At 42.0% G+C, this 25690-nt stretch overlaps 1 protein-coding gene across 1 annotated transcript in view; it reads left to right on the top strand.

The window, feature by feature from the left end:
* Positions 1-6433: 6433 nt before the first annotated feature.
* Positions 6434-25690, top strand: part of Kcnab1 (potassium voltage-gated channel subfamily A member regulatory beta subunit 1) — a 279211-nt gene continuing 259954 nt past the window's right edge. Inside the window, exon 1 of the mRNA XM_032898291.1 lies at positions 6434-7985. Coding sequence (XP_032754182.1) covers positions 7765-7985 — 221 coding nt within the window. The 5' untranslated portion in view covers positions 6434-7764. The remainder of the gene's footprint in view (positions 7986-25690) is intronic.

Here is a 25690-nt window from a genome sequence, read left to right as displayed (position 1 = left end):
TCAGCAATGGAGTGCACGGCTCCTATGTTTTTCACATTATGACTTGTCAAGTTAACTTTATTGTTTTTCATAATGGTTGTCTCAGCTTGAATCTCTACTAACATGTCTTCCCATATTACCCTTTTTTTTACATTAAAAATTTATTGTAATGAAGTTTCCAATAAAAAGCATTACACAGTGAGATTAGCCAGACCCAAAGACTTCGCATCTCGCTGAACCTCTGCAGTTATAGTAGCTATTGTGAGGTTGTGGAGCTCAACACTGGGTTTCATACATTCACTATTAGGTATATTGTTATGAACTTATCCAACAGTGTGTGCATGCCCAAGACAGAGGGGTGGGGGGGAGAGGGGGGAGGGAGGAAGGAAGGAAGGAAGGAAGGAAGGAGAGAGAGGGACAGAAAGAAAGACAAAGACAAAAAAGCAGAAAGGAAAGGAAGGACAGGAAGAGAGAGAGAGAGAGAGAGAGAGAGAGAGAGAGAGAGAGAGAGAGAGAGAGCACAATGGATATGAGTAAGGTCAAAGAGGTACTTGTTTTTCTGTTTTTGTCATTGATATTGTCCTTGAGGTGAGAGAAGACTTAAGCAACTATGTACTCAGGATGACTTTCATTTTCTTTCTTTCTTTTTTTTGTGCTTAAATTTTATTTCTTTTTTTATTTTCTTTTTTATTAGATATATTTCTTTACTTACATTTCAAATAGTATTCCCTTCACTGTTTCCTTTCCATACACCAACATCCCCACCCCCTCCCCCATATGGGTGTTTCCCCCATCCACCTCCCTTACTGACCCCCCCCGACATTCCCCTGCACTGGGGGTCCAACCTTGGCAGGACCAAGGGCTTCCCCTTCCACTGGTGCCCCAACAAGGCTATTTTCTGCTACCTATGCAGTTGGAGCCCTGGGTCAGTCCATGTATAGTCGTTGGGTAGTGGCTTAGTCCCTGGAAGCTCTGGTTGGATGGCATTGTTGTTCTTATGGGGTTGCAAGCTCCTTCACGTCTTTCATTCCATCCTCTATTCCCCCCAAGGGGGTCCCCATTCTCAGTTCAGTGGTTTGCTGCTGGCATTGACCTCTGTATTGGACATGCTCTGGATGTGTCTCTCAGGAGAGATCTATGTCCGGTCCCTTTCAGCATGAACTTTTTAGCTTCATCAATCTTATCTAGTTTTGGTGGCTGTATATATATGGGCCACAGTGGGACAGGCTCTGCATAGCTGTTCCTTCAGTCACTGCTCTAAACTTTGCTTCCATATCCCCTCCTATGGATATTTTTCCCCTTTCAAGAAGGACTAAACGGGTCCCCTGCATTAACCTTTCTCAGTCTGCCAAAAGAGCAAAATTAAATAGAAAATGATCCCATAAAATCTTGGATCTTCTTTCTTATAAGAATTCCATTTCAAAAAAATGAATAGAATAAAAACTGATCAGTAGACTCTTCACAAAATATATTACTAGTATGAGACAAAAAGATGTATATAATAATAGCTTTTCTTGCTCTAAGCAGAGGAACAAACTTCAATCGAACCAGTGGCTTTGTCTGTTACATTTTGGAGGTTGAATTGTCTTCATCTTCATCTTGTAAAGATGTCTTTCTGTGGGAGGCTCCTCAGGATCCAGTTCTTTGTAGGTTTTAAAAGGTAGAACTGCATATCATGTACTTCAGATGGTTATCATTTTGTGTGTATAAGTAGACTTCAGGATCAATTCACTTTCTGACCAATACTCTACCTCCCATTAAAGCTTTGCCAGATGGATTATGAATGCTCATGTAATCACCTAAACAACATTTAATGTTCAGTTGATTGAAGTGACTATCTTATTTTCTCTTTCCTCTGAACTAAGAGACGAGGCGTGAAAGCTTTTACTACAATACCTAGAATTCATATATATATATATATATGAGTATATATTACATATATATATAAAATTGCATCATTTTTTCTTCCCTTTCCTCCTTCATTCAGCTTGCAATATTTTAAATATAAATTACCATGGGATTAAAGGTTTATAATACCCTATCTAGAAATTATAGTTCATCAATTATCCGACGTTTTCTCTCTCTAAATTGTTAACATTTCTTGCTGCAGGCCAGGTTGTTGGGATGCTGTGCTCACCATTGCTCACAGATGTGCGTCAAACACTTTGAGAGTTAGCGCCAACAACTAGTGGGGAGAGACAAAAGCTGGGTGTGCTTTTAAACGTGCTGCTTCCAAAACACAAACATGATAGAAGAAAGGTGTGGGTACTGACAACTCTCAGCATTAGATCAGAAGCTTAAAGGCTAAATGTGGACACATTTTAGAACATCGTTCTAAACAATTTACTCCCTTTATATTTTCATTTTAAGTTTATAAAATATGACTTTTGTGGAGAGGGAGTCTAAAACTAAAAACACTTTTAATTACTTGAAAATTAACCATATGCCTTATGGCATAATTAATTAAGCACTTTGTAATACATGAAATAGCAATGTGCCATTTGGTTGACTTTATTGTGGATTGTATTATATATAATAACTCTATTTTTGAAAATAATTTCTCTGTGAATTAAATTTCTCAAGAAAATCTTTTAACAAAAGACACAGCACATATTTCAGATTGATGCTAATATAACCAATAGTAGAAATTATGGTAATGAATAACTATTTGGAAGAAAAGCAACATTCATAAAGGCAGGCAGACTACAAGTTCCTGTTTTCTTTTATTTCTGTTTCCCTGAAAACCTTGAGAAATCACCTACCATGAAATGGCAGAACACAATCAGCTGAATTGTGAATTTCCCATTTCACCACAACTCTGTCTATATAATACTGGAGCACCCTGTTTCCTGTCTGAACATTTATGGAAATTATTAGAATTTGTGGCTCATATATTTCAGAATATTCTGGATTTAGGAAATAATTGCCAGCTGTTATGGATGTAGTTTAAGTGTTCATTGCCAGCTAGGGAATATAGTACAGTAACAGAATACTTAGCACTCATGTTCAAGCCCTTGCTTTGTTCCCAGGACTAAAGCTTGGTCCATCCTTTGGTTCCCTGGGCTTTGTTTCTGGAATAGAGCCCGGTGTGTGAATATGGATTTGCCCTGAGTGTCCTGCTGGGTTCTTTGTAAGTATGCTCTTCTAGGAAAGCTGAAGGGTAGACACTTAGACATTTCTTCTCATCAGAAAAGCCATTTGTATGTCTAATCCTTGATTTATTTGCCATTGTAAAAGCTGTGCCCATGTACATATTGCATCGTGGCCATTCTCGTGGCAAGTTAAAATCGTGAGAATGTAATAAGTAATAAATTATAGGCCCAGGAAGCAGCCTGCCATCTGTACATGTTTAAAATGCTTCTGATATTAGCAGACTCTTTTTGTGTTGGATAACTCTCAATTTTGCCTAGCTGCACGATAGACTGTTTCCTGGCTCCTGCTGGCTGTGCTTTCAAATGGAATAGAAACCATAAGTTGTAAGCAAAACCAGTAAAAAAAAAAAAAAATGGTTCTGACTTCACTGGGAAGAAATTGACTAAACCATTTTTTTCTAGGTAATTGGGAATTTTTTTTAAGTTGATATTTAGATTTTCTAAATTAAATTTGTGTCTAGCACTCATGATGATAGTATGGTTTCTTTTTAAACTGTATTCAAAGGAGGGCTAGGGACAGAGTCATCTACAGAACAAAACACAAAGAGGTCTTCATAATAAAGTCACTCACACACACACACACACACACACACACACGCACGTGCACACCTCATTTGCAAATGCTTCAGCTGAGGGAAAGGAGTGAGAGAAAGCTGCAGGTTACTCCTAAGTTACAGGTGAAGTGTCCTGACTGAGTTTCACCTACTGGAGTGGTGCTCTCTTCACTGCTTCAGGATGTCTCTGCAGGTGCTGACTCCTGTCTTAGGGATCCTGAGCTAGCTCTTGGAAGGAAAATCAGTAAGCTTAGGAGATCAGTAGACACAAAGGAAATGACTAAATGTGTCTACAAGTCTCCAATGGAGACTCTTTATACAACATGAAAGCAGAAATGGTGGGGAGTGGGAGAGTGGCAGTAAGAGGGTTTTTGGAGGTAAGTGCTATCACACTATGTCACGTACACTTATGATGACACAACTTTTTTTATATTTAATGTATGCTAGTAAAAGCAAAAGAGCAACCACATAGAACTTTGGATGATTTTATGAAGAGGAATAAAGGGATTGCATGTGAGCCTTTCCCCAGGGCATGTTTCAGCACCCCTTCCCAGAAAACAGATCTGTAAATCATTGTCTGTCTTTTGGGTTTTATGGCAGAGTTGTGCTGTGTCACTCAGGCTGGGCTGGAACTCGCCACCCTCCTGTAGAACATTAATAACAGCTTGGGATGTGTGGAATAAATCTAATGACATTTATCGTGACTAATAATGACCTTTAGAAGCTTGTGCGTTAGTAAGCTTCAATAGTTTCTTATGAACAATATTATAGATATAAATTATATTTTCTGCCTGTATTAATTCAGCCTTACACAACAAGGTACTAGAAGTTGAATAGCTACAAGAGAAAAAATATTTTCTCTTAGTTCTACAGACTGAAAGTCTGAGATCAAAGTAGTAAGCTTGGCCTCTTCTGAGGACTCTGCCCTGGGCTAGTGGATGGTCCTCTGCTCTGTGTCTTCTAATGCCTGGCCCTGGTCCTTATTATAAGGGCATGTGTCATATTAAGTTAGTGCTCATACTTATGGCCTCATTATACTTATTATGTCTTTAAAGACTGTCTCCAAACACAGGCACATTCTGACACAGTGGGGAGAGACCGGAGCCTCAATGCATGAAGTTTGGGATGAGATAATCTAGCCCATAGCTGTATCTATACATGTATACATGCGTGTGTCTATGTAAATGTATTCATATGCATGTTTGTGTGTCTATTTGAGCCTGAAATTCTCACAGTGAGGATTCCTCTGACTCCTTTTGTGTGACAGTGAAGGGACACACATTCCAAGTCTAATTTCCCCAGCCTAATTAGCATGTGGCCTGTTAGCAAACTTATTAAGAATGGGCACTGCACAGCCAACTGTGATCTAATTTCCAGGCTCCTGAAAGTGACTGCTCCCTTAATGCTGAGAAGGGTGAGGATGTCTGGGGAAACCATGGGACTGCTCCTTGCCTGACAGAGATGAAAGGCTCACTGTGGTCAGCAAGAAAGAGACTTGCACTGTGGGCATCCTCTGGCCTCAGATCTTTGATTCTCTATGAGGTATGTCCCAAAGGCTGGGACACTGGACTACACTCGAAAGGAGCAGAAGAAGATGTGGGGCTGTCATTCACTCCTTTTCAGTACACTGGCTGAACTTCAAAGTGGATGCACAGAATCTTCTTTAGTGGGTGTTTTTAAAGAGTGGAGTTATCCAGGAAATGACATCTCCCCATCCAACCTACCTTCCTCTCTCCCTCTTTATTTCCTCACCACCTTTCAATTATTTATAGAGTGAGTACCTGCCATAGACCAAGCAAGCACTCTGTGTGGTCCTGTTGGAGTCAGAAATGCTCTGCCTTGTGTGTCCTGTTCAGGTAACGGTTTCCCTGACCTAGGTTAGGCTGTGTTCTTTGGCTTTTTTCTGCTACTCCTATAACAAAGCTAAACGCCACATTAATTAACATGTCCAGGCCTTTTAGTCCTTCCTATAAAGCAGCTTTCTCAGCTGAACCCCTGCCCACCTTCCCTCCCCCACAGCCAGTTGCCAAGTTGAAATCCTCCAGGTCTGAAAGATATCACCTGATTCCATTGCTCCCAGCCTGCTGGTTTTTTTTTTTTTCCCCTTTCCTTTTCTAAAAGCTGTTTCTTTTGATTCCTCCCACTTCTTCCTCTTCTCATTTCGACTGCTTTCCCAATTCACGTTGATCATCTCCGATAAGCTGGCTTAGTGTGCAAAAATAAAGGTTCCTATGATCTCTTTCCTCTCTGCCTACTGTTTATTCCGAAGAGTAAGGAAAGGTATGTCCCAGTATTCCCACCTGGATGGAAAGAAGAGGTACCCACTTAACCCTTCCACCCTCCCTCTTCCTAAACATCCTCTATTAATTATCTGATTGATTCTGTAAGGGAAAGAGTGAAAAATATGGAGGGTCAAGGATGCAATTCCATAAAGTTCGAGGATGTTAAGATTAATGTCTCCAGCGGATCTCAACACAAGCATAGAGTCCCCTTGAGGATTTCATTCCTGCAACTTTATTTGCTTGGACAGGAGTGGTCAGACCACTGTTTTATTTATTAATTTATACAGGCAGGGAATGTCATCCCTGGACATGCTTCCCTGAACTTCTGCTAATCAAATCAGAACCATTGTCCCTGCCACAGGGGAGTCTCATACCTCTAGGAGGTCTGCCTGAGTTTTCACTGCTTCGTCCCCGAAACTCTGAACGTTGTCATGCTTCCCAGGAGCAGACTAAGAGAAACTCCCCTGAAATGTGGGTAATGGATCAAAATGAAGAATATTCTCTGGGCTCCTGAAATTCATTCCTTCTTCGTTCTGGTGTACCCAGTGTGGGTACCTCTCTTAAGAGTGGTATATGTGGATCCTGCTACTTTTCTGAACCTTCTGGGCCTTAATGTTGACCTGTTTCTCCCCCATTGCACTCATCCCTGCCTGTCCCCTCCAGTGTGAAGGACCCATGCTCCCTGCAGCATCCCAGATGTCTCTGGTATTTTAAATAAATTTGCAGTAAGTTAGCAGACCCCACTGCAACTAGACTGCACTGTGGCCTTTCAGGAAACTTCTAACTTATCTGCATAAGAAATAACATGCAGAGGCGATATGAACCCTGACAGGGCTAATAGCAGAATTCCAAGCTGTGTTCCAGCAAGCCAAAAGAGTATTCACGTGTTAATCAGTAGCATGCTGTTCTGGGAGCACCCCACTCAGTCTTCCCCCGTCTCAACTCTTGTGCTGCAGCAAGATTTGATGGCATCTAGGCAGAGCCCCCTGACGGAACAGCCCTCCCGGTACTGTTCCAGTAAGGAGTGGTCACAGTGATCTTTCCTTCCCACTGCACACAAAGGCAAGGCTCTCCTTAAAGGGACCTCCCAGCAATTCTATGCAGTCGCTAACCAAGTAAGTGCTGGCTCCGGAGACCCAGCTTTTGTCCGAGGATGAGTGGGGAGGGGTCTTGAGAAACCTCCACCTCCGCATCCTCCGAAGTTCCGGAGGGAGGTAGTTGACAGGCAGAGTGGATGGAGACCACGGGTCCGCGGGGCCCTGCTTGCTGTTAGCTGCTTCTTGGGATGCTCCTCTCCAGTTGAGCCTCCTGCCTGTGATCCAGAGGGTGCTGGCAGCGCGTCTTGCGGTATGCCTGCGTTGCTTTGAGCCAGCGCCCAGAAACCAGCCCTCTGCATTCAGGCACCTCGGACTGGCTCCAGGCAGGGCTGTGTGCAGTCACCATGAATGCTCAGCTCTAGGCTTCTGCACCAGCCTCCTGACCACATGGATCTGGCTGTTTAATCAGCCGAGATCACAACCTGGGAAGATTGGGGACGCTGATACGCGCTCCAGCTGCTGAGACAACTTCCAGCTTGGCTGTTTACTTCTTTGGGTCCCAGGGACTCTGTCCTACACCTCAGCCTCTCCTACCACTGTGTGTGGGTTCTGAAGTCAGCTGCCGGGACTCCTCTGAAGGCATCCAGGAAGGGGGGCAAAAGGGGTTAAAAGACAGCCGAAATCCCCTCCAACTGCTCACCCTCTGCCGACCGCCTGTGCTGTGGGGTTCTGAGAGGACCTTGCGCTGTCCGGGGAAGCAATGCAAGTCTCCATAGCCTGCACAGAGCACAATTTGAAGAGTCGAAATGGTGAGGACCGACTTCTGAGCAAGCAGAGCTCCACCGCCCCCAATGTGGTGAACGCAGCCCGGGCCAAATTCCGCACTGTCGCTATCATCGCTCGCAGCCTGGGGACCTTCACCCCTCAGCATCACATTTCTCTCAAAGAGTCCACCGCAAAGCAGACTGGCATGAAATATAGGTATGAGGTCCCTCTGCCCGGGGTTTCTGTGTTCTTTGAAGGTTCGGTCAGCCAGTTTCTTCGTGTTTGAAGTGACTTAACTCAGCGCTGGTTTGCTTAATTTAGAATTCTCAGGTGTTTGCTTTTAAATTAGCCTTTTGTAGGGGGAAGGGTGAAAAAGTCCCAGCTGCTGTGCATGCTTGTGTGCGATTTTTAAGATGTGGCCCATTTTGTATATTCTAAGTGTTATGAACACCTTAGGACCTTAATGAATTCCAGACAGCGGAGAAAACACATGGAGGAGCTTGAAACTCTTTCCTACCAGGACAGTTTGTCAAGAGCAGAAGTGTTTGTCCGGCTTGATGTGTAGATCTACGCATATGCTTTTCAGAACAGTTTCCCATCCCACACCGCACTCTTTCTTACCTTTGAGAGACCAAGGCAGCATGCTAAGCCCAGCCTTTAAGGAAGGTTTGGGGTAGCAAGAAACACCTTTAATGGTAAATTACAGAGTGAGCACTGCTGTATTTAAATCTAAATTATTGCCTGAATTGAATGAAGTGTGAGTGCGACTTAAATACAGAGGACCAGCTTTTCAATGCCCAGGGGTGTCTGCGTTCCTGTTTCCTGTATCACAAGAAAGTCTTGTTTTCATAGACAGAAATCTTCCTGTAGTAAAAACAGTTCACCATTCCATAATGCAATTCCTGCCACTTCATTGTTTGCTTGGCACCAGCACTCTGGACCTGGGCTCTGTAGTTCCCCTGCACTTCTAAGTGTTTAGGGATCCAGAGGAGAGCAGGCGCTGACATCCTCCCAGATCTTTGGCTATTCTCATTTGCAGGTGGAACTGTTCCCTGCTTTCTTTTATTCTCTCCCTCGTCTGCTAGGGACCAGAGTTTAGAATAAGACGAACTCACGACAATTAAAATACTGTATGTTTAAGACCTGTGCTGTCTGTGTGAAGTAAGCATTGAAACTTCTCTATAAAAGTTGCCCTTGATGAAAGTTCATCTGCGGAGTTAATGGAAGCCTTCCACGGTAACAGCGAGTCTTGTCCTTCTGATGGTGTCAAGCCACTGAGAAAGAAAACCTGTGAACAAAGTGGGAGAAAGCCAGCCATAGCAGTAGCTCTGAGCCACAACTGCAGGGTGAGGACAAACCACCAAATAAACCCCCTGACTGTGATCTTCTCCCCTGAAGTGTCAGCATTGTGAGCATTCTACTCTCCTTTCCTGATGGACTGAGGACCCCATACAATGACTTCTCCAAATGAGACAGCCCCCCAGTCTCTACTGCTCTGGCAGTTTCTGTGTAGCTGCTGTGTGGCACAGACATGGCCTTAGTCCTGTGTATGGAGGGTGCTGCTGAGCCAATAGCTAAGCTGCTGGGGGAGATGAGTTGTTGCCTCCAGGACAGAGTCCAAGAGCAAGGCACACCAGGGTCGGGTGGCTCCAATCAGGACCTGCAGAATTTAAGGCAGAACAGTAAACAGATTTCCTGTAAGGCAGAAGTTTAAGTCACACCCCTACTGTCGGTGGTCACACCTTCATAGTTATATCGGAGGGGATTGTCATGGAACAGTTTTGTCTTTCTGGGCTTCTGCAGTCAGGGGTTAAGCTAAGCTTTCCTGTCAACACAGTTGAACTTGCATTGGACTGTAACTGTCTCGTTCCCCAGAAGGTCAGTGTGGAGAGCACTCATTTGCACATCTCTCATCCCTTGAAGCCAAGCACAGCTCTTTCCTGACAATCATCTGGGCTCTTCAGCACTCTTGAGTTTGTGGTAACTAAACAAAATGGCTCTTTTCCACTCCTCTTCTCATTCACAACCACTCCAGCTAGGACAGGTGCTTTATGTGTGTGTGAATCCAGCCTCCCTCTTTTAAATTCTACTCAGAGTGATATGCATGAGAGAGATTATGAGGTAATGCCGTATACAGGCCAAGCTTTCTTAGGTTATAGAGGAATTGGACAATGACTATGTGCTTACCCAAAATAGCGGGAATACTTTTGTTGCCTGAATTATGTTTTTGTCACATTGTTTCATCAAGAATATAATTACGAGTACATGGAGTGATTGTTAAGAATAATTAGTAAGTGATTTTGTTTAATGAGGAAGGTGATTGGCTTATTTACATTATCTGACTGAGGGGACAAACGAGAACAGTAAGTTACTGATTACTTACGATCATAATGTACTTATTCTTGTAGATGGTTTCACATTAGAGCCTTTAGGAATAGCCAAGAACTCCTTGGGGGGGGAAGGGGGAATCCAGGAATTTTGTTCATCGATTCGTTCAGAATCTGGTGTCTACTAAACAAAAACTGTCATAGAAATTTCGTGGAGTGAAGCAGTATTCATTTAGTCAGTAATAATTTATTGCAAACCTTCTCTACACCAGAACTGGACGCTCAAATGCAGAAACCAACAAAGCATAGGAACTAGCTTAATCAGCTAGGTACCATAATCAGCAAGTAGCTGTCGGGATTTTCTGTTATGACACACTCTCATAGGGCTATGTACTAAGGTGATGTTTCTATTTGAAGCTGCCATTTGTCTATATGGAGTGACTTCATCTTGGCCATGTAACTGCCCACATCTCCCACTCACCGCGTACAGCTATCCTTTCAGGTTCAGTCTTGCTGTAAGGGACCGGTGCTCCCTGACAGTTGAAGATCTGCTTATAACCTTGAGAAATAAATGACCTTCTTTCTGCTTCTATAGTGATTGCGACGTTAAAGTCTCAATTCTTAAGGCCAAGAATACCAACTATAGGTCAAGAGCTCATAAAACTAGGAATTGAGGAACCATTAATATATTTGTACAATCTTCTAAATTTTGTAAATGTAGCTATGGTCACACCATAACTGTGGATGAATCTTATATCATGTGGCTAGCTTTTTCAAGGTTTTTATGGGGACATGCTGCTGTTCGAATGTTTCCGTTAGCTGAGCAACAAGATTCTTCCTTACATTGACTCCTGGGATGTCTGTATCTAAGACGGTTCTGTGCTTTGGTAATGCATGACAGTTACTTTGGTTTCGTTTTTCCTATGGTTTAGGTGTGCATTCACCACTGCATGAGAGTTTGGTGGAAATTCTGCATATATGGTAAATCTCCAAGTGACAGATGAACCTACGCATATGAACCTTTCAACCCACACAGAGCTAATCAATCAGAGGTTAAGCTAGGTTTCCTCCCTGACTATTTTTTTCTGTTTGTTTGGGAGTTGTTCTGTTTGAAGGGAACTTCTTAGAAGGCTACCGCTGCTGCTGCTTGATGTGGTTTGGAGTTTCTGTCATTATATAACAACATATTTGTATTTATCAAACCCCTCTTCCTCTTCTGAAACTATTGCTTTAGTTCTAATAATTTAAATATTTGATGGAATCAATTTTATTAAGAAAATTTGAGCCATAACAATAGAACCGCCCACTGTACAGTTACATAAACGTGCCTTGCCACTACTGTATGTGAAGCTGAAGACAGGCTTTGCAATATTTCAAAGTTTTCTTTGTAAAAACATTTCACCCCTGAAAAATAATCTTTACATTCCATTAAAACCTTCAATTTTTTTTTCTGTCTGTAGCTAGCTGCAACTTACCATTAAACTTTTAAGAATAATTATAGACACTCAGGAATGTTTTAAGCATACAGACAATATCCATGCCCCATTAAATTTCTGGTGGTAGCATAATAATACGATGGTTTCAAACCTTGAAAATTGATTTGTAAAATAGAATTGTTTCCAGTTTCACCAGCCATCATGTGTTCATTTGGATGTGCCTATGTGGTTTCATCACACTGTGGAATCAGTGTTTCCGCAGTTGCAAGGCTTCTTCCTGATGTTGCTTTAAGCCCATTGCTTCCTCTCCAGTTACTAGTGCTTGGGAGTCACCAATCTGCCATCCATCTCTAATTTCATTCTTTAAGACTATTATATTATTGGAAACTGACAGAATGCTGCCTTTTAGAAAGGGCCTTTTCTCCCCTTGGAGGACTTTTTTCAGAGAAGTGGGGAGAAAGAATCTTGCGGCCACAAGGGGGTCATGTTGTGGTATCTTAGGGGTATAGAGTAAGACATCAAGACATAGGGTGATCATCAGCAGTGGATGACCCGCCAAGGAGTTTGAACAGTATCTGTTCAATTAGGCAACAATTACACTGGCAGTTCTCCCAAGACGTAGGAGTTTGGATCTGAAATAAAAGAATGTGCATTGAATTTCATGGCAGTCTTGATCTTAGCAAAATGAAAAACTGCACAGAAAAGGCACAGATCCTATCCCAGATGCTGCTTCTGTGCTACTCCTTAGAGTCTCATCTCTAAGCACACGTTGCATCCATCGTCCGGTACCTCCCACAAAGAGTGGGTGGATTTTAAATCGAAGCAATTCAAACAAAAGATCAATCTTATCGACTGATTCCATAAAAGGCCCAGTGTGTGTGTGTGTGTGTGTGTGTGTGTGTGTGTGTGTGTGTGTGTGTGTGTGTGTGTTGTATTCATTGGAGGAAAATGGGAGAAAATGGTATGCTGAAAAGATGCAGAAGAGCCAGCTCTAGTTGTGCTTCAGATGGAAATAGTTGAGCTTAGTCCAGAGAAGGGAGTAGCCTGGTTATTTAAAATGCCACACTTTTAATTAGAGAAAATTTGGTGAATGTCATTATGATTTGCACTAACACCCTTGGATGTGGGTTTTCCTCTTTGCCTCGAAGCCAAATGGTGAGAATGGGGAGGTGGAGGAACCTTCCTAAGAAGAAATGGCTGAGTCAATCTCACAGACTTTATTCCACCTCTGCAAGACAGCAGCCAGAAGTCTGGCATCCATGGGATGGTGAGAAAATGGTAGGAGGGAAGGGGGCCCCCGGATGTTGTCAGGCAAACGTCCAAGCTCCCTGGCTCTATAAGTATAGGGTAGGCGAGTACAGCTATGCATAGATGTGCTCTTGCCCAGGCCTAAGCACTTGTGTATGTGCAGGAACTGATTCATGGAGTCTGCAGAACTATCTTATTCCCTTGGTTGCTCCTTGTGGAGTCTTTAATCCCCAGTTCACTCAGTGACTCTCCGTGGAAGCATCATCATGTTGTAGAAGTTCTTCTGTTTTTCATTTCTGCAAACTTTTTTTTCTTCCATTTGTATTAAATTGGGTATTTATTATTTACATTTCAAATGTTATTCCCTTTCCCTGTTTCCTGTCCATCAGCACCCTAACCCTTCTCCTTCCCCTTTTATATGGGTGTTTCCCCTCCCCATCCACCCCCATTACTGCCCCCCAACAATCCCCTACACTGGAGATCCAGCCTCGGCAGGACCAAGGTCTTCCTCTTCCACTGCTGCCCCAACAAGGCTATTCACTGCTACCTATGCAGTTGGAGCCCAGAGTCAGTCCATGTATAGTCTTTGAGCAGTGGTTTAGTCCCTGGAAGCTCTGGTTGGTTGGCATTGTTGTTCATATGGGGTTGTAAGCACCTTCACTTTCAGTCCTTTCTCTGATTCCTCCAACAGGGCTCCCGTTCTCAGTTCAGTGGTTTGCTGCTGGCATTTGCCTCTGTATTTGACATGTTCTGGCTGTGTCTCTCAGGAGAGATCTATATCCGGTTCCTATCAGCATTCTGCAAACTTCTCAACTTATGAGAATTGGGTAGATGTTCTGAGAGGAAAAAAGGATCCTATCAAATTTGAAAGAGAAATCAAATTCCCAAGATTCACTTTGATTTTCAAACTCACTTCATCAAACTAACAGTTTTTCTTTGGTAGATTTAGAAGTGGGTAATATGAGATTTGGGGCACAGAAATTTGATCAAAATAGGGGAAACTTGGCTTCTTTGAGTATGTCTCAGAAACTATTAAGAAAGGAAAAAAATACCTTTATGAGAATAATAGAATTCAGAAACATTGGTTCACAAGTATCCATTAGGAATGTCAAAGCTGGGCCAGCAAGAACTAATAAAAACCTAACAATTGGCTTCACCCGGAACCCATAGAGGAGGAAGAGAATTGATTCTTGGAAATCTGTCCTCTCACCTTCTCACATTTGTAAATAAATACTTTAAAGACTGTCAAAGCCATTGAGATAAATACTAATTAGACATGATAAAAATGATTTCATATCAGAAACTAATTATGTTTCATGTGTAAGAAATAGTTCTGTCACCAGTTTAGAATTAGAAATCCTAATTAGAATTAGAAAGTAGAGTATTGAGGCCAATTTATGATGAACCTGAATATACTGCAGATATTTTCAATCTGAAAGCTATTAATATAGACAGTCTGGTCACTCTGTAAATGCTTTGTCCCTGGGACTTGCTGAGGGAATCTCAGATCCTAGCTTGTACAGCAACATTGCTTTATGTAGAACACCATTTCTCAAGTTACCCAGGAAATAAGCGGGATGAATAAGGCCAAACTCAAGCCTCCTGACTCCAAGAACATGGTCCTTGGTGGACCTTTAGCTTTTATTTTTCAACTTCTGGGTCTTGGCCCGTTTTTTTAACATTGAGAAGAAGCAAAGGAACCCAAAGTGTCACGACATCAAATCTATAAGCTGGTATATCCTAAACTCGGACATGATTTAACATCCAGATGATAGTGTGGATACCGTCACGGCATCTAAAAATACCAATGCCTGATAAAGAGATTCACTAAGTCATGGTCAGGTGAACAGACAGGGCCACATGTCAGTGCTAGGAGAAATACTCACGTAGCTACTGGAGACTGCCACCGTCCATGTTACTGGAGACAGCTCCACAAAGTTTGCCTGAAAGCGAGATTTGAAATATATTTAAACATCATCACAGGCTGGTTTGCTGTTCCCCAGATTGGAAAGCAAACCAGAAGCCCAGCAGTGATTTTTATTTGGTGGAACTGACAGTTAGGGAGGACTCCGAGAGCACGTGCACGGGCCATCTGGTCCAGCCCTTGTGAGAAATCTGCCCTGCTTTTTCCAATTTGTTCCATGCAGCAACTACTTATAAAGGCCTCTGAAGAAATATTGTGTAATCTCCTTTCACAGCAACCATGAAAAGTTTGGTTTGTCTTTCTCAGAATCAGATCATTCATTAATCTCTTAAGTCCTCAGGGTAAAGGAAAGGGTGAACATTTTTAGATCTCTTGTCTTTTATCGGGACCCTACAGTCTGGTCAGGGAGGGAAATAAAGACAGAAGGCTAATGGTAAGATAACCAGGGAGACACACAATGGTGCACAGAGGACCAGCCTCCTGCAGACACTTTCCCATTTAGGAAAAAGAGAAGAAGAGACTTTCCCACTTGGTTCTTGCTTCTGTTTAGGTGGCCTGACTGCTCTACTGCTGCACTATGCAAGACTCGGTATGCTTCAGGGTTATACAACAGACCTTCTGGTATGTTCCCTCTTTAAAAGCTACATTGGAATCTTCTGTGCCTGTTCTCCAATGAAAGGAAAATGAGCTAGCTGTAATTTCCTGCCTCCTGAGGGTTCCGGCACTTGAAAACCATTACCACAACTCAGCTTACTAATTTCCGGAATGGTTCTAGCCCTCTCCTTTCCTCCTCGATCTCATTTTATAATTCCCAACTGTGCTAATATCATTTAAACCCATCACAGGATGACCACCTCCTCCCTAAGCCATTCAATGTTGGGTACATCTGGACAGCAGATAACAAGATTACTCCATCCAGAAACTTCTCTGGGCCTTTGCTTTCATTTCTTGATCAGGACTGTTAATTGAAAGAGGAGAAATGGGCATTTTAGCTAATATTTGAAAATGTAACATGGAACATTCAAAAGTATTCTAACTTTTTAGAGTAAAGGGATCTAATTATGCTATGACAAACTGAAGACTATAAGATCATCACCTCTAAAGGTTATTATGGTGCCAATTGAAGAAATAGAGAAATAGGAAATGGTTTAATACAGAAATTTCAAAAACATCTGAGGATTTAGATAGGAAAACTAATGATTTGTAGTATTCTTTTTTTTTCTCAGGTACTTTATTTTATTTAAAAATAAATTTTTATTTATTTTATATTTTATATGCGTTGGTGTTTTAACTGCATGCATATCTACATGCGAGTGTCAAATCTCCTGGAACGTGAGTTGCAAACAGTTGTGAGCTGACATGCGAGTGCTAGGAATTGAACCCAGGTCCTCTGGAAGAGAGCAGACAGAGCTCTTAACCACTGAGCCATCTCTCCAGGCCTCTTGGGTGCTGGAGCATATTTTAGGTACGTAGATATAAAGGCAACTATATATTAATACTATTAATCAGGAAGTAAAGTTTTCTGTATTGGTCATTAACATCTCTCGGGACTGTGTACCACAAGGGACAGAGCTTCCGTGGTGAGCTAGCATCTACTGGTAGGCCCATGTGGTTTCTCAGAGCCCCGTTATAATGAAAGCTTCCAAGGAGCACATTATAATAAGTACCCAACTCTCATTTCTTTGAAAATAGTTTCCATTTTCATCTAGGTTTTCAAGTTACTGGATTTTTTTTTATTTAATATCTGTGGGCTGAGGCTACAACAGGCTCATTATGAAAAATCAACTGCAGAAGTATTGTGGCTTTAATGAATGCTGCTTCTCCCTCAGCTCCAGAACCAGCACAGTGTTCCTCTGGGGCATTTAATGCAACCAGACCTTCTGACTCGATAATATACTGATTCCTATCCCTGTTTGCACAAGCATTTCTGCATTCTAGTGTTTGTATTTACTTACAAAACTGGAAGTGCTGGAAGAAATTATAGTAGTCTTATTCCCGAGGGCTTTCATTGTGATGCAAAATATATTTGTTCCATTTTAAAGAAAAAAAGATAAACGACTATTATTGGGAAATCCAAATACAATGAGGGAGTGGGGATATGTGTATGAGTCAGACACAACCACTGACTCAAAAATTACATGGATCCTTACTTTTTGCTTTAACTCAAATACAATTTTTCTGGAGGTAGTCCTCTGGAAATCAGGAGGCCCAGCTTCTCATAAACTCTCAGGATAGCTCCTAAGTCCGAGAGTGTTGTCTGAAAGTTTCATTTTGTGCCAGATAGTTGTTAAAATATCTACTTCTCCAGTGGTATTTTAGAACAAGAAGTGAATTAAAGAGATACAAGGGCTATTAAGCAAAACTGGAGTGGCTGAGATGGCACAGAGGGTAAATGTACTTGCCACCATGCCTGTTGACCTGTGTCTGATCCCCATGACCCACATGGTGACAGGAAAGGTTTGAGTCATCCTTTAACCTCCTCAAGCACACAGACATACACACAGACACACAGACACACACACACACACACACACACACACACACCAAATAAACTAATGTTAAAAAAAGCAAATAGAGAAATTTTATGCACTTAAGTTTTGTATTGTTAATAAATTACCATAAATCTAGTGCCTTAAAGCACCATGTATTTTTTTTCTTTCACGTAGAAGTGAGAAATCGGAACACAAAAGTCATCAGGACTATGTTCCTCTGCAGGCTTCAGTGTAGAAAGGATTCCCTTCCCTCTTCTACTTGGAGAAGTCTTCCTCCCTCTTAAAGCATAACACTCCAAGTTCTGCTTCAATCTTTACATCTTTTTCTGACTTTGACCCTTTTCTTCACTCTTACCAGATTTTATGTGGTAACAGCAGGGCAATCTTGGCAATCCAGGATAATATTTTCATGGAAAGACCCCTGGCTTCATTATGCCTATAAAGTCCCTTTATCAGAGAAGAAAATAGATTCATAGGTTCAGTGACTAGGGCAGAGATATTGTTCTCAGCCGATCATCCTATAGCCTGCCTCAGATTATGTGAACATGTATGTAAAAAAGCAGAGCTAAGGGGATCCTGTAGGAACAGCACTCCTTTCCAACCATGCGCTCTAGAGTGTAAGATTTGTGAGACAAGACAGCTAAGGAGCAATGGGATCATTGAAATTCCAGAGTGAAGAGGGTTTACAGTTTTAGCTCTGAATCAGAAATGAAAGCCCCATTTATACTGTGTAAACCTGGTACAATAAATTTTCAACAGCTCAGGCTTTGATAATTACAATTCTAGCATCTGTTGCTGGATTTTGGTGTGCCTCTTTTATGCCCTCCCTAAAATCTAGGCAATATTAATAGAAAACTAATATGATAGCCATAAAGATCAAGCTGAATCAAACCATCATTAAAATGTTCAGAGTCCAAGAAATGTGTCTGCCTGTGGGTCTCCTGACTGTAACCAGTGATGTCTGATGTCCTCCCTCCTTCCTAGCGTCAGGGTCCGGGGCGTGTAGAACAGTAGTGATTCTTTCTCCTGCTGTATCCGTGGAGCCCTGTGCACCTCACACAGCAGAACTACCTCACCTTTCCGTGACATTCCTGCTGTTCCCGCCCTGTTAGTGCTGTCAGGCCCATGCTGTGGAGGAGGGAAGGAGTTTCTTACCAGGATGTGCGATCTTTCTCTGAGCCTTTATGTTATTCACTTGAAGGCACTAGGTTATTTTATTTTCATCACAAAACAGCTTTTCTTATTAATCAAACCCTGACATATTCTGGCAGAAATCTCCAAACATCTTCGCCCTGATGTAGTTTCCTCTGTGAAGCTCTGTCTTGGCAGACTGTCCTGGTTAGCTTTTGATTGTTTACTTGACACAGCCTAGAGTTATCTGACACGTGGCACTTCATTTGGGAAATCACCTAGAGTAGGTTAGCCTGTCAGAAAGTGTGTAAGAGAGACTGTCTTGATTGCTAATTAATAAGGGTTGGGGGCATCCCACTATGGGTTTCACCTGGACAAAGTGGTCCTGGGTTCTACGTGAAAGCTAGCTAACACTCGCCCGGGAAAGAGCCAGAGACTGAGCCAGCACACGGCCTTCCTGCACGGTCGCTGCTTCAGGTTCTTGCCTTGGATACTAACCTTGACTTCCTTCAGAGGTGGACTCTGACCTGGAAGTGTAAGATGAGGTAAACCCTTTCCTCCACAAGCTGCTATTGGTCAGCGGCGTATCATAGCAATGGGATGAAACTAGAACACTCATGCACAGAGGTGGGTTTTGGTTCTTTGTTTTTCTTTTTGTTTGTTTTGTTTTTTGGAATTTTTTTCAAGGCTTATTTTTTTATATTCTTTCTTTCACTGGATATTTTTATTTGCATTTTAAATGTTATGCCCTTTCCCTGTTTCCCCTCCAGAAACTTGCTATCCCATTGTCCCTCCTCCTGCTTCTATGAGGGTGCTCCCTCACCCACTCACCCACCCACTCCCTCCCACCTCCCACCCTGGCATTCCCCTACACTGGGACATCGAGCCTTCCCAGGACCAAGGGCCTCTCCTCCCCTTGGTGCCCAACAAGTCCATCCTCTGCTACATATGTGGATAGAGCCATGGGGCCCTCCATATGTATTTTTTGGTTGGTGCTTTAGTCTCTGGAGGGTCTGGTGGTTGACATTGTTGTTGTTCTTATGAGGTTGCAAACCCCTTCATCTCCTTCAGTCCTCTCTCTACCCCCTCCATTGGGGCCCCCATTCTCAGTCCAATGGTTGGCTGTGAGCATCCACCTGTGTATTTGTCAGGCTCTGGCACAGCCTCTCAGAAGACAGCTATATCAGGCTCCTATCAGCATGCACTTCTTGGCATCCGAAATATTGTCTGGGTTTGGTGACTGTATATAGGTTGGATCACCCAGGTGAGGCAGTCTCTAGATGGCCTTACCCTCAGTCTCTGCTCCACATTTTGTCTCCATATTTTCTCCTGTGAGTATTTTTCCCCCTTCTAAGAAGGTCTAAAGCATCCACACTTTGGTCTTCCTTCTTCTTGAGTTTCATGTGGTTTGTGAATTGTAACTTGAGCTTTGGGGCTAATATCAGTGAGTGCATACCATGTGTGTGCTTTTGTGACTGGGTTACCTCACTCAGGATGATATTTTCTAGTTCCATCCATTTGTCTAAGAATTTCATGAAGTCATTATTTTTAATAGATGAGTAGTACTCCATTGTGTAAATGTACCACAGTTTCTGTATCCATTTTGGTTCTTTATATAACCTTCCAAAGACCCCCTAGTATCCTCTCACTACCTAGAATATTAGGCTTTGAAGATTAGACTGCTGATGCCAAACTATTTAAACCTCTAGCTCTTCTTTTGGAATGAGGGCTAACAGTGCCAGATTGCATCTTGACTGGGGAGAAGTAGAAATGGCTATAAATCAAATTGAGTTAAGAAGCAAGCTCAGGCTTGCTCTCTTTGTTCTTCTCTGCTTTCTTTCGCTCTGTCCCTGTCCCTTCTCTCCCCATCCCTCACCCCTTCCCTTCGCGTGCTCATGGCCAGCCTTTCCTCTCCTCTCCTCTTCTTCTCTCATTAAACCTCTCCACGTGGAAAAAAAAAAAGAAGCAAGCTCAGAAATTAAAGAAATCAAGTGTTAAAATTCAAGCTTGGTTTATGTGTTAGTCTCTTGTAGACAAATATTTTTTTTTCCTGGTGGCTTAAAGAAACACAAGACCTGAGTGAAAGAGAAATGAGCAAATGTGAGTTCGGTAAGCATCCTTCAGTCTCATGGCCCCTTGGACCCCGCTGCTGATCAATTGTGCTGCCACCCTGTAAGCCAGAGCTAGGAGGCAAAGCATGGGTTAGAATGTAGTGACAGCAGAAATGACGGTAAAATAGAAATCGATGAGCTTTGCCATAGAGCCCTTCTCATGGTACATAACTACTCATTTTAAACCCGTTACCACTTTCTCTAAAAGGGCAGAATGGTGATACGTTTAGAGTAAAGAGATACCTAAAGATGCTCAGGCAGTACCCTGTGGATAGAAGAAGGAACAACGAGATCTAGTCTTGGTGTATTCTAAATTATTGTCAACAGAATCTGATGTCTAACCTGTGCTTAATGTGCTGACAATGACACTGATTACTGTTGACAGCAGAAAACAAAACAAAACAAAAATAAAATAAAAACAAAGAGACTAAAGATGCATGGTCACCCCACTAATGACTCAGCCTGATTCTAAGTCAGTGGTGGCCACTAGGGAAGCAAATGTATGAGTTTGATAAGCATCCTTCCATCTCATTTCTTAGCAGGAAAGCAGTTCTGCCCTGTGGTGATATGACTAATCACATTACTTGGTCTTATTTTAATAATTAGTTTTAGAAACACAAACATTTAAGAGTAGTGGTCTGTAATTTTGCTTGTTTATTATTCCTGTTTAGATATTAGCTGTGTCTTCTATTGTTTTGAGATGGAAATACCTTAACGGCAGGGTTTTCTGGTTGTTAGATTATATAAATAACCCTCTTTGCCAATACAGTTTTACTTTATGCTGATTGTCTCGAGTAAACATTTATGCCAGAGATTTGAATGAATTTAATCAGCATTGTCTTTAGGCTTGAGAAAAGTCTGAAAGTATGCCACCAATAGAATTATGTCCATCATTAATAATAGAAGTCAGGGCAAAATCCATAATTATTAAGTGATCTTCTGTGCAGTCTGCAATATTGGACTTTTGGTTTCACCTCTCAGTTCAGTCTCCTTCTGGGATTACTGTCTCTCACACTGGCCAGCACGTATGCTTATGTGCATCACTTAGGATAGCTAAGAGTGGCACACTGCATTGTCAGACCGGGTTTTGTTTCTCCCTGCTGGCATGAGGCAGTGAAACACCCAGGTATTCTGTGTTTCCATCTCTACAATATCAGAAAGCAGGGTGGAGGTAGGATCAGAGGTCACAGTGGTGCAAAGAACATGTGTCGAGAATTTCAGAGCTCATTCTAAAAGCTACAGACTGATAGAAAACCCAGCCACTGTGTGGGGCTTTTGGATTTTTATCTCTGTCGGTTCAGGCTATTATCAAGAAAGAATTGAGTGCATCTTCAAATTTTAGCCATCAAATTTATACCTTGCTCATGAAATAACATTTTCAAAGTGGTTTTAATAATTATTTATCATATACATAAGCCCACTATTAAGATTGAATGCATGTGTCTGTACACATGAATTTTTAAAATTAATTTCTTTATTTACTTTATATCCTGGCTACTGTTTCCCCTCTGTGTGTTAGGAAAAGTTAATGGTGTGATAAGAGCATGTTGCAAAAGAATACCATTGTACCCATTTAATCAGCCTTGTCTTTGCTATCAGGGCCTTAAAGTGGATCTGGCAAAACAGCTTTTCATGGCTTCTGGTTGTTTTGAAGATTGCATGAACAATGCTCGGAACATAGCAGTTGTTAACTATAATTATCATTGATATCACATTTGCATAGAATGGTGCAAAAGGACAGGGAGAAAAAGTCTTTGCAATAAGTCCTAAATTTTAGTATGTATTTTTTTTTCATACTATGCCTGTTTTAATCATTCCCAGTCTGCACATGGCTACCTGGTAAATTGTAAGGGATCAAAAAAGGTTTGCTGGATAGTTGAATAATTCTGCTTCCATAAGCTTCAATGGTTTCTGTGTATTACAGTAGAACCTTCCTGGCATCCAAGACAGTCTTAATGGTCATGAGATCTTCCCTCTTCACATTTATGTTTACCATTCTTCCCTTCAAGGCTAGAAATCCTGTTTATGGACTTTGGCTGCTAAATAGCATAGGCTGTCCTTCCTTTCTACCAGATTAGTCTGCTATAATGACTAGACAGACCCTAATAGCTGTGCCTAGTTTCTGTCATATTAACCTGAATCCAGCTTGTTCCCGGACATAATCTAATGTGTCTCTCAAAATTACATGACTTGCAAGGTAAAGAAGGTGAAGCAGCAAGCAGAGCGAGGGGTTAAGAATGCTTGTACCATGTCTAGTGCTGACACTGAAGAATGCAAATGTCCTCAAGAAACATTTGCCGCCCATTCAGTCCTGTTCTGATAGAGAAAGCGCAGCAATGAGAAGGGTCCTGGGGGAATGATTGTGCACACACTGCTTGAGCCTTTGTTTCTCGTTGGTCTTCTGCTAAGAATAGGAATTCATAAAATAGAGTTATCACTTGATCCTTTACAAATCGGGGTACTAAAAGCAAAGTGGTTTGTAAAGCCCTACTCCCCAAGCAACGATGTCCCCAAGAAATATCAGCTAGAAAACTATGCTTTGAGGACAATGTGTATTTTAATAAACAATGGTTATAGCTTTGTAATTACTAATCCCTAAAGGTGGTGTAGAACTTGTAAACCTCACCTTTGTGGCAAAGGACTTTTAGTGGTGATCAGAGCCCCTGTACAATGGACGTGATTGAAGCTTCTATGGGCATATCTAGTCACTCTGACCTTCTCTTGATGACGTCAGCTGCCTGGTAGACTGAGTCCCTGCCAGAGCCCAGTCACTGGGGCCACTTGAGATCCCAGTTTCAGGCCCACTATTCTAGCCCTGACAGATCTCCATTTTCTTCTAAAATGAATCTACAGAGAAGGATCTGGTTGAGTTACTCTGGGGCTGGTAAGGTGACACTGTTGAAGATTCCAGTCTGAGAGGGCTCAAGAAAGTAGAATGCATTCTTATTTGAAGAGAGTATGGTTTTTCGATTCCCAGCACGCAAGCTCATTGTGGAGTGAGGTTTTGGAGACATTTTATGCAGACCACAGACTCTTCACTATACCCTCTAAAGGCAGAGTTTCAGCGTGATCTGCATAAAATGTCCCTGAAACCTCACGCCACGATTGAGATCTCAGTATTCTATTAAGGATAAATTTCCTTTGAGCTTGGAAGAATTAGGGATGGGGTGTCCTTTAGATTTAAATTAGCATTATTCACACACACAAAAAAAAGTGTTAACAGGTGTAGTGCTTTCAATACCTGAGATTTTAGCCCAGAATTCTTTCTTTGCATGTGCTTTGCAAGAAGGGGAAGGAGAGCTAGACTGAGAATCCAGGCATCATTTCAAGATGGGAAACCAGCCAAGCAGTACAATGACATATGCTTCGTAGTACAGAGCTGAGTCTCCAGACTTAGCCAGGCAGAGACTACTGATTTGATTGCAGAACAGAAGTTATTTTGATGAAAATAGGGAGCTTCTCTAATTTGGATTTTTTTATCATTTCATTTTTGTTTTCCACTGCCACAGGATTAGAAACTATTTTCTTGGTAACAAATCTCTCCTAACCAGGGCATTTCTTTTTGCAAAAGATGAATTGATGTCTTCACTTAAAACGTGGAAGAATTTTATTAAAATGGAAGTTAAGTTTGTAGTGCAGATTAGACCCTAAAGAGAAAAGTAAGGCTCAGTGTTCGTTTTAGAGCCCTTACCTCAGCTCTGAGAAAGAGAAACCAAGGTGACTCCATTCATTCATCTCGGGGCCAAAGGAGGAGCAACTGTGCGAAACCTAAATCCAGAAGTCCCATCTCAGTGCAGCAGGAGGTTGAGGATCGGCTATGCTCTTGCTTTTAGAACTTCTTTTTATACCTATATGTTATTACTCCAAATGCAGTAAGAATTCTGCAGAATAGAAACTCCCCAAAAGAGCATCATGTGCGTGAATTTGGACTACTAAGGCCAGTGGGTTCAAAAGAGCTGATTCATTAACAAACACTCCCTGGGCACCAGCTCAGTGCCAGGTACTGTTCTGGGTACTGATGATAAGGACATGGACAAAAACAGAGCCTTTGCCTTTGAAAGCTTAGAAATTAGAATAGGAAGAAAGAAAACCAAACAAATCAGTGCTTAGCATATCAGGAGGCATCACTTGTCATGAAGATAAATAGTGCAGAAGAAAGAAGGTCAGGCAAGGCGTGGTTTCATGAGAATGTACAGAAATACTTTAAACAACAGTTTTACTGTTTGAAATTTCACAAACATATTCAATTTATCTTGATTGCATCCCAGCTCACCCCTTCCAGTTATTCCCAGAACTCCCCAAGTTCATGTCGTTCTTTAAAAATTTTTTAAATTTCTTTACTTTTAAGCAACTAAATCCAGTTAGTGCTTTCCATGTGCCCATGGGTCATCCAGCAGGGAATGGGCAATCTTCCAGTGGCTACTACACAAAGAAAATTGACTCCCCACACCCTCAATATCTATCATCTACTAACAGCTTCTTAGCTATTAGTAAACTAGTAGATATGACCTTGGTAGACTATCTTCCATCCAGGGTGGAATTTTTATCTGACTTGATCATGTGTATGTCTTGTGAGGGAACCATTCCTGGAGTTAGCTCATGTGTGCTACAGCCATGTCATGTCCAGAAAAATGGCTTTTCACAGCATCTTCACCATCACCCGGTTCTTATACTCAATCCGCCTACTCTTCCATGATGGTCCCTGGGTCTTGGGAGGAAGTGGGTTGATACAAATATCTCTGTCACTTATTCTCAGCTTTTGAGAAGTTATTAGTCTTCATCTTTACTGTTGCCCACTGCAGAAAGAACTATCTATGGCCAAAGTTGAGAGATGCCCTCATCTGTGCTTATGTGTATAAGCACAGATTTTTAGAAGGGAGTTTGACAACATGACATCACAAAACAATGGCAGTAGATTCCTCCCTAGGGTCTACGACCTTCTTAACCAAGGGTTGTAACTATTTAACAGTGCCAGATATGAATTCCATCCTATGGAGCAAGTCACAAATCTCATCAAGAGAATGATTGTTTACCCCTAAAAACAGCCTCGCTACTATTGCTCCAATGAGCACATCTTGCTTCATAGGTCAATGTTATAACATACAGGGGCCAGTGTGGGGTGGTGGGCTATGAAAGGTATCCTGATTCCCAGTGGAGTTAAGTCAAAGCCCTGGGGACCCTAAGGGATGGAAAGAGTTTCCTAATCTCCCAGGAGATCAGGACCCTCTCACATAGCTACAGCCCCTCACAGA

The sequence above is a fragment of the Rattus rattus genome, chromosome 3 (genome assembly GCF_011064425.1).
Source record: "Rattus rattus isolate New Zealand chromosome 3, Rrattus_CSIRO_v1, whole genome shotgun sequence".
NCBI classification, from domain to species: domain Eukaryota; kingdom Metazoa; phylum Chordata; class Mammalia; order Rodentia; family Muridae; genus Rattus; species Rattus rattus.
The sequence above is the reverse complement of the archived record's forward strand: the minus strand, read 5'-3'. Positions and strand labels throughout refer to the sequence as shown.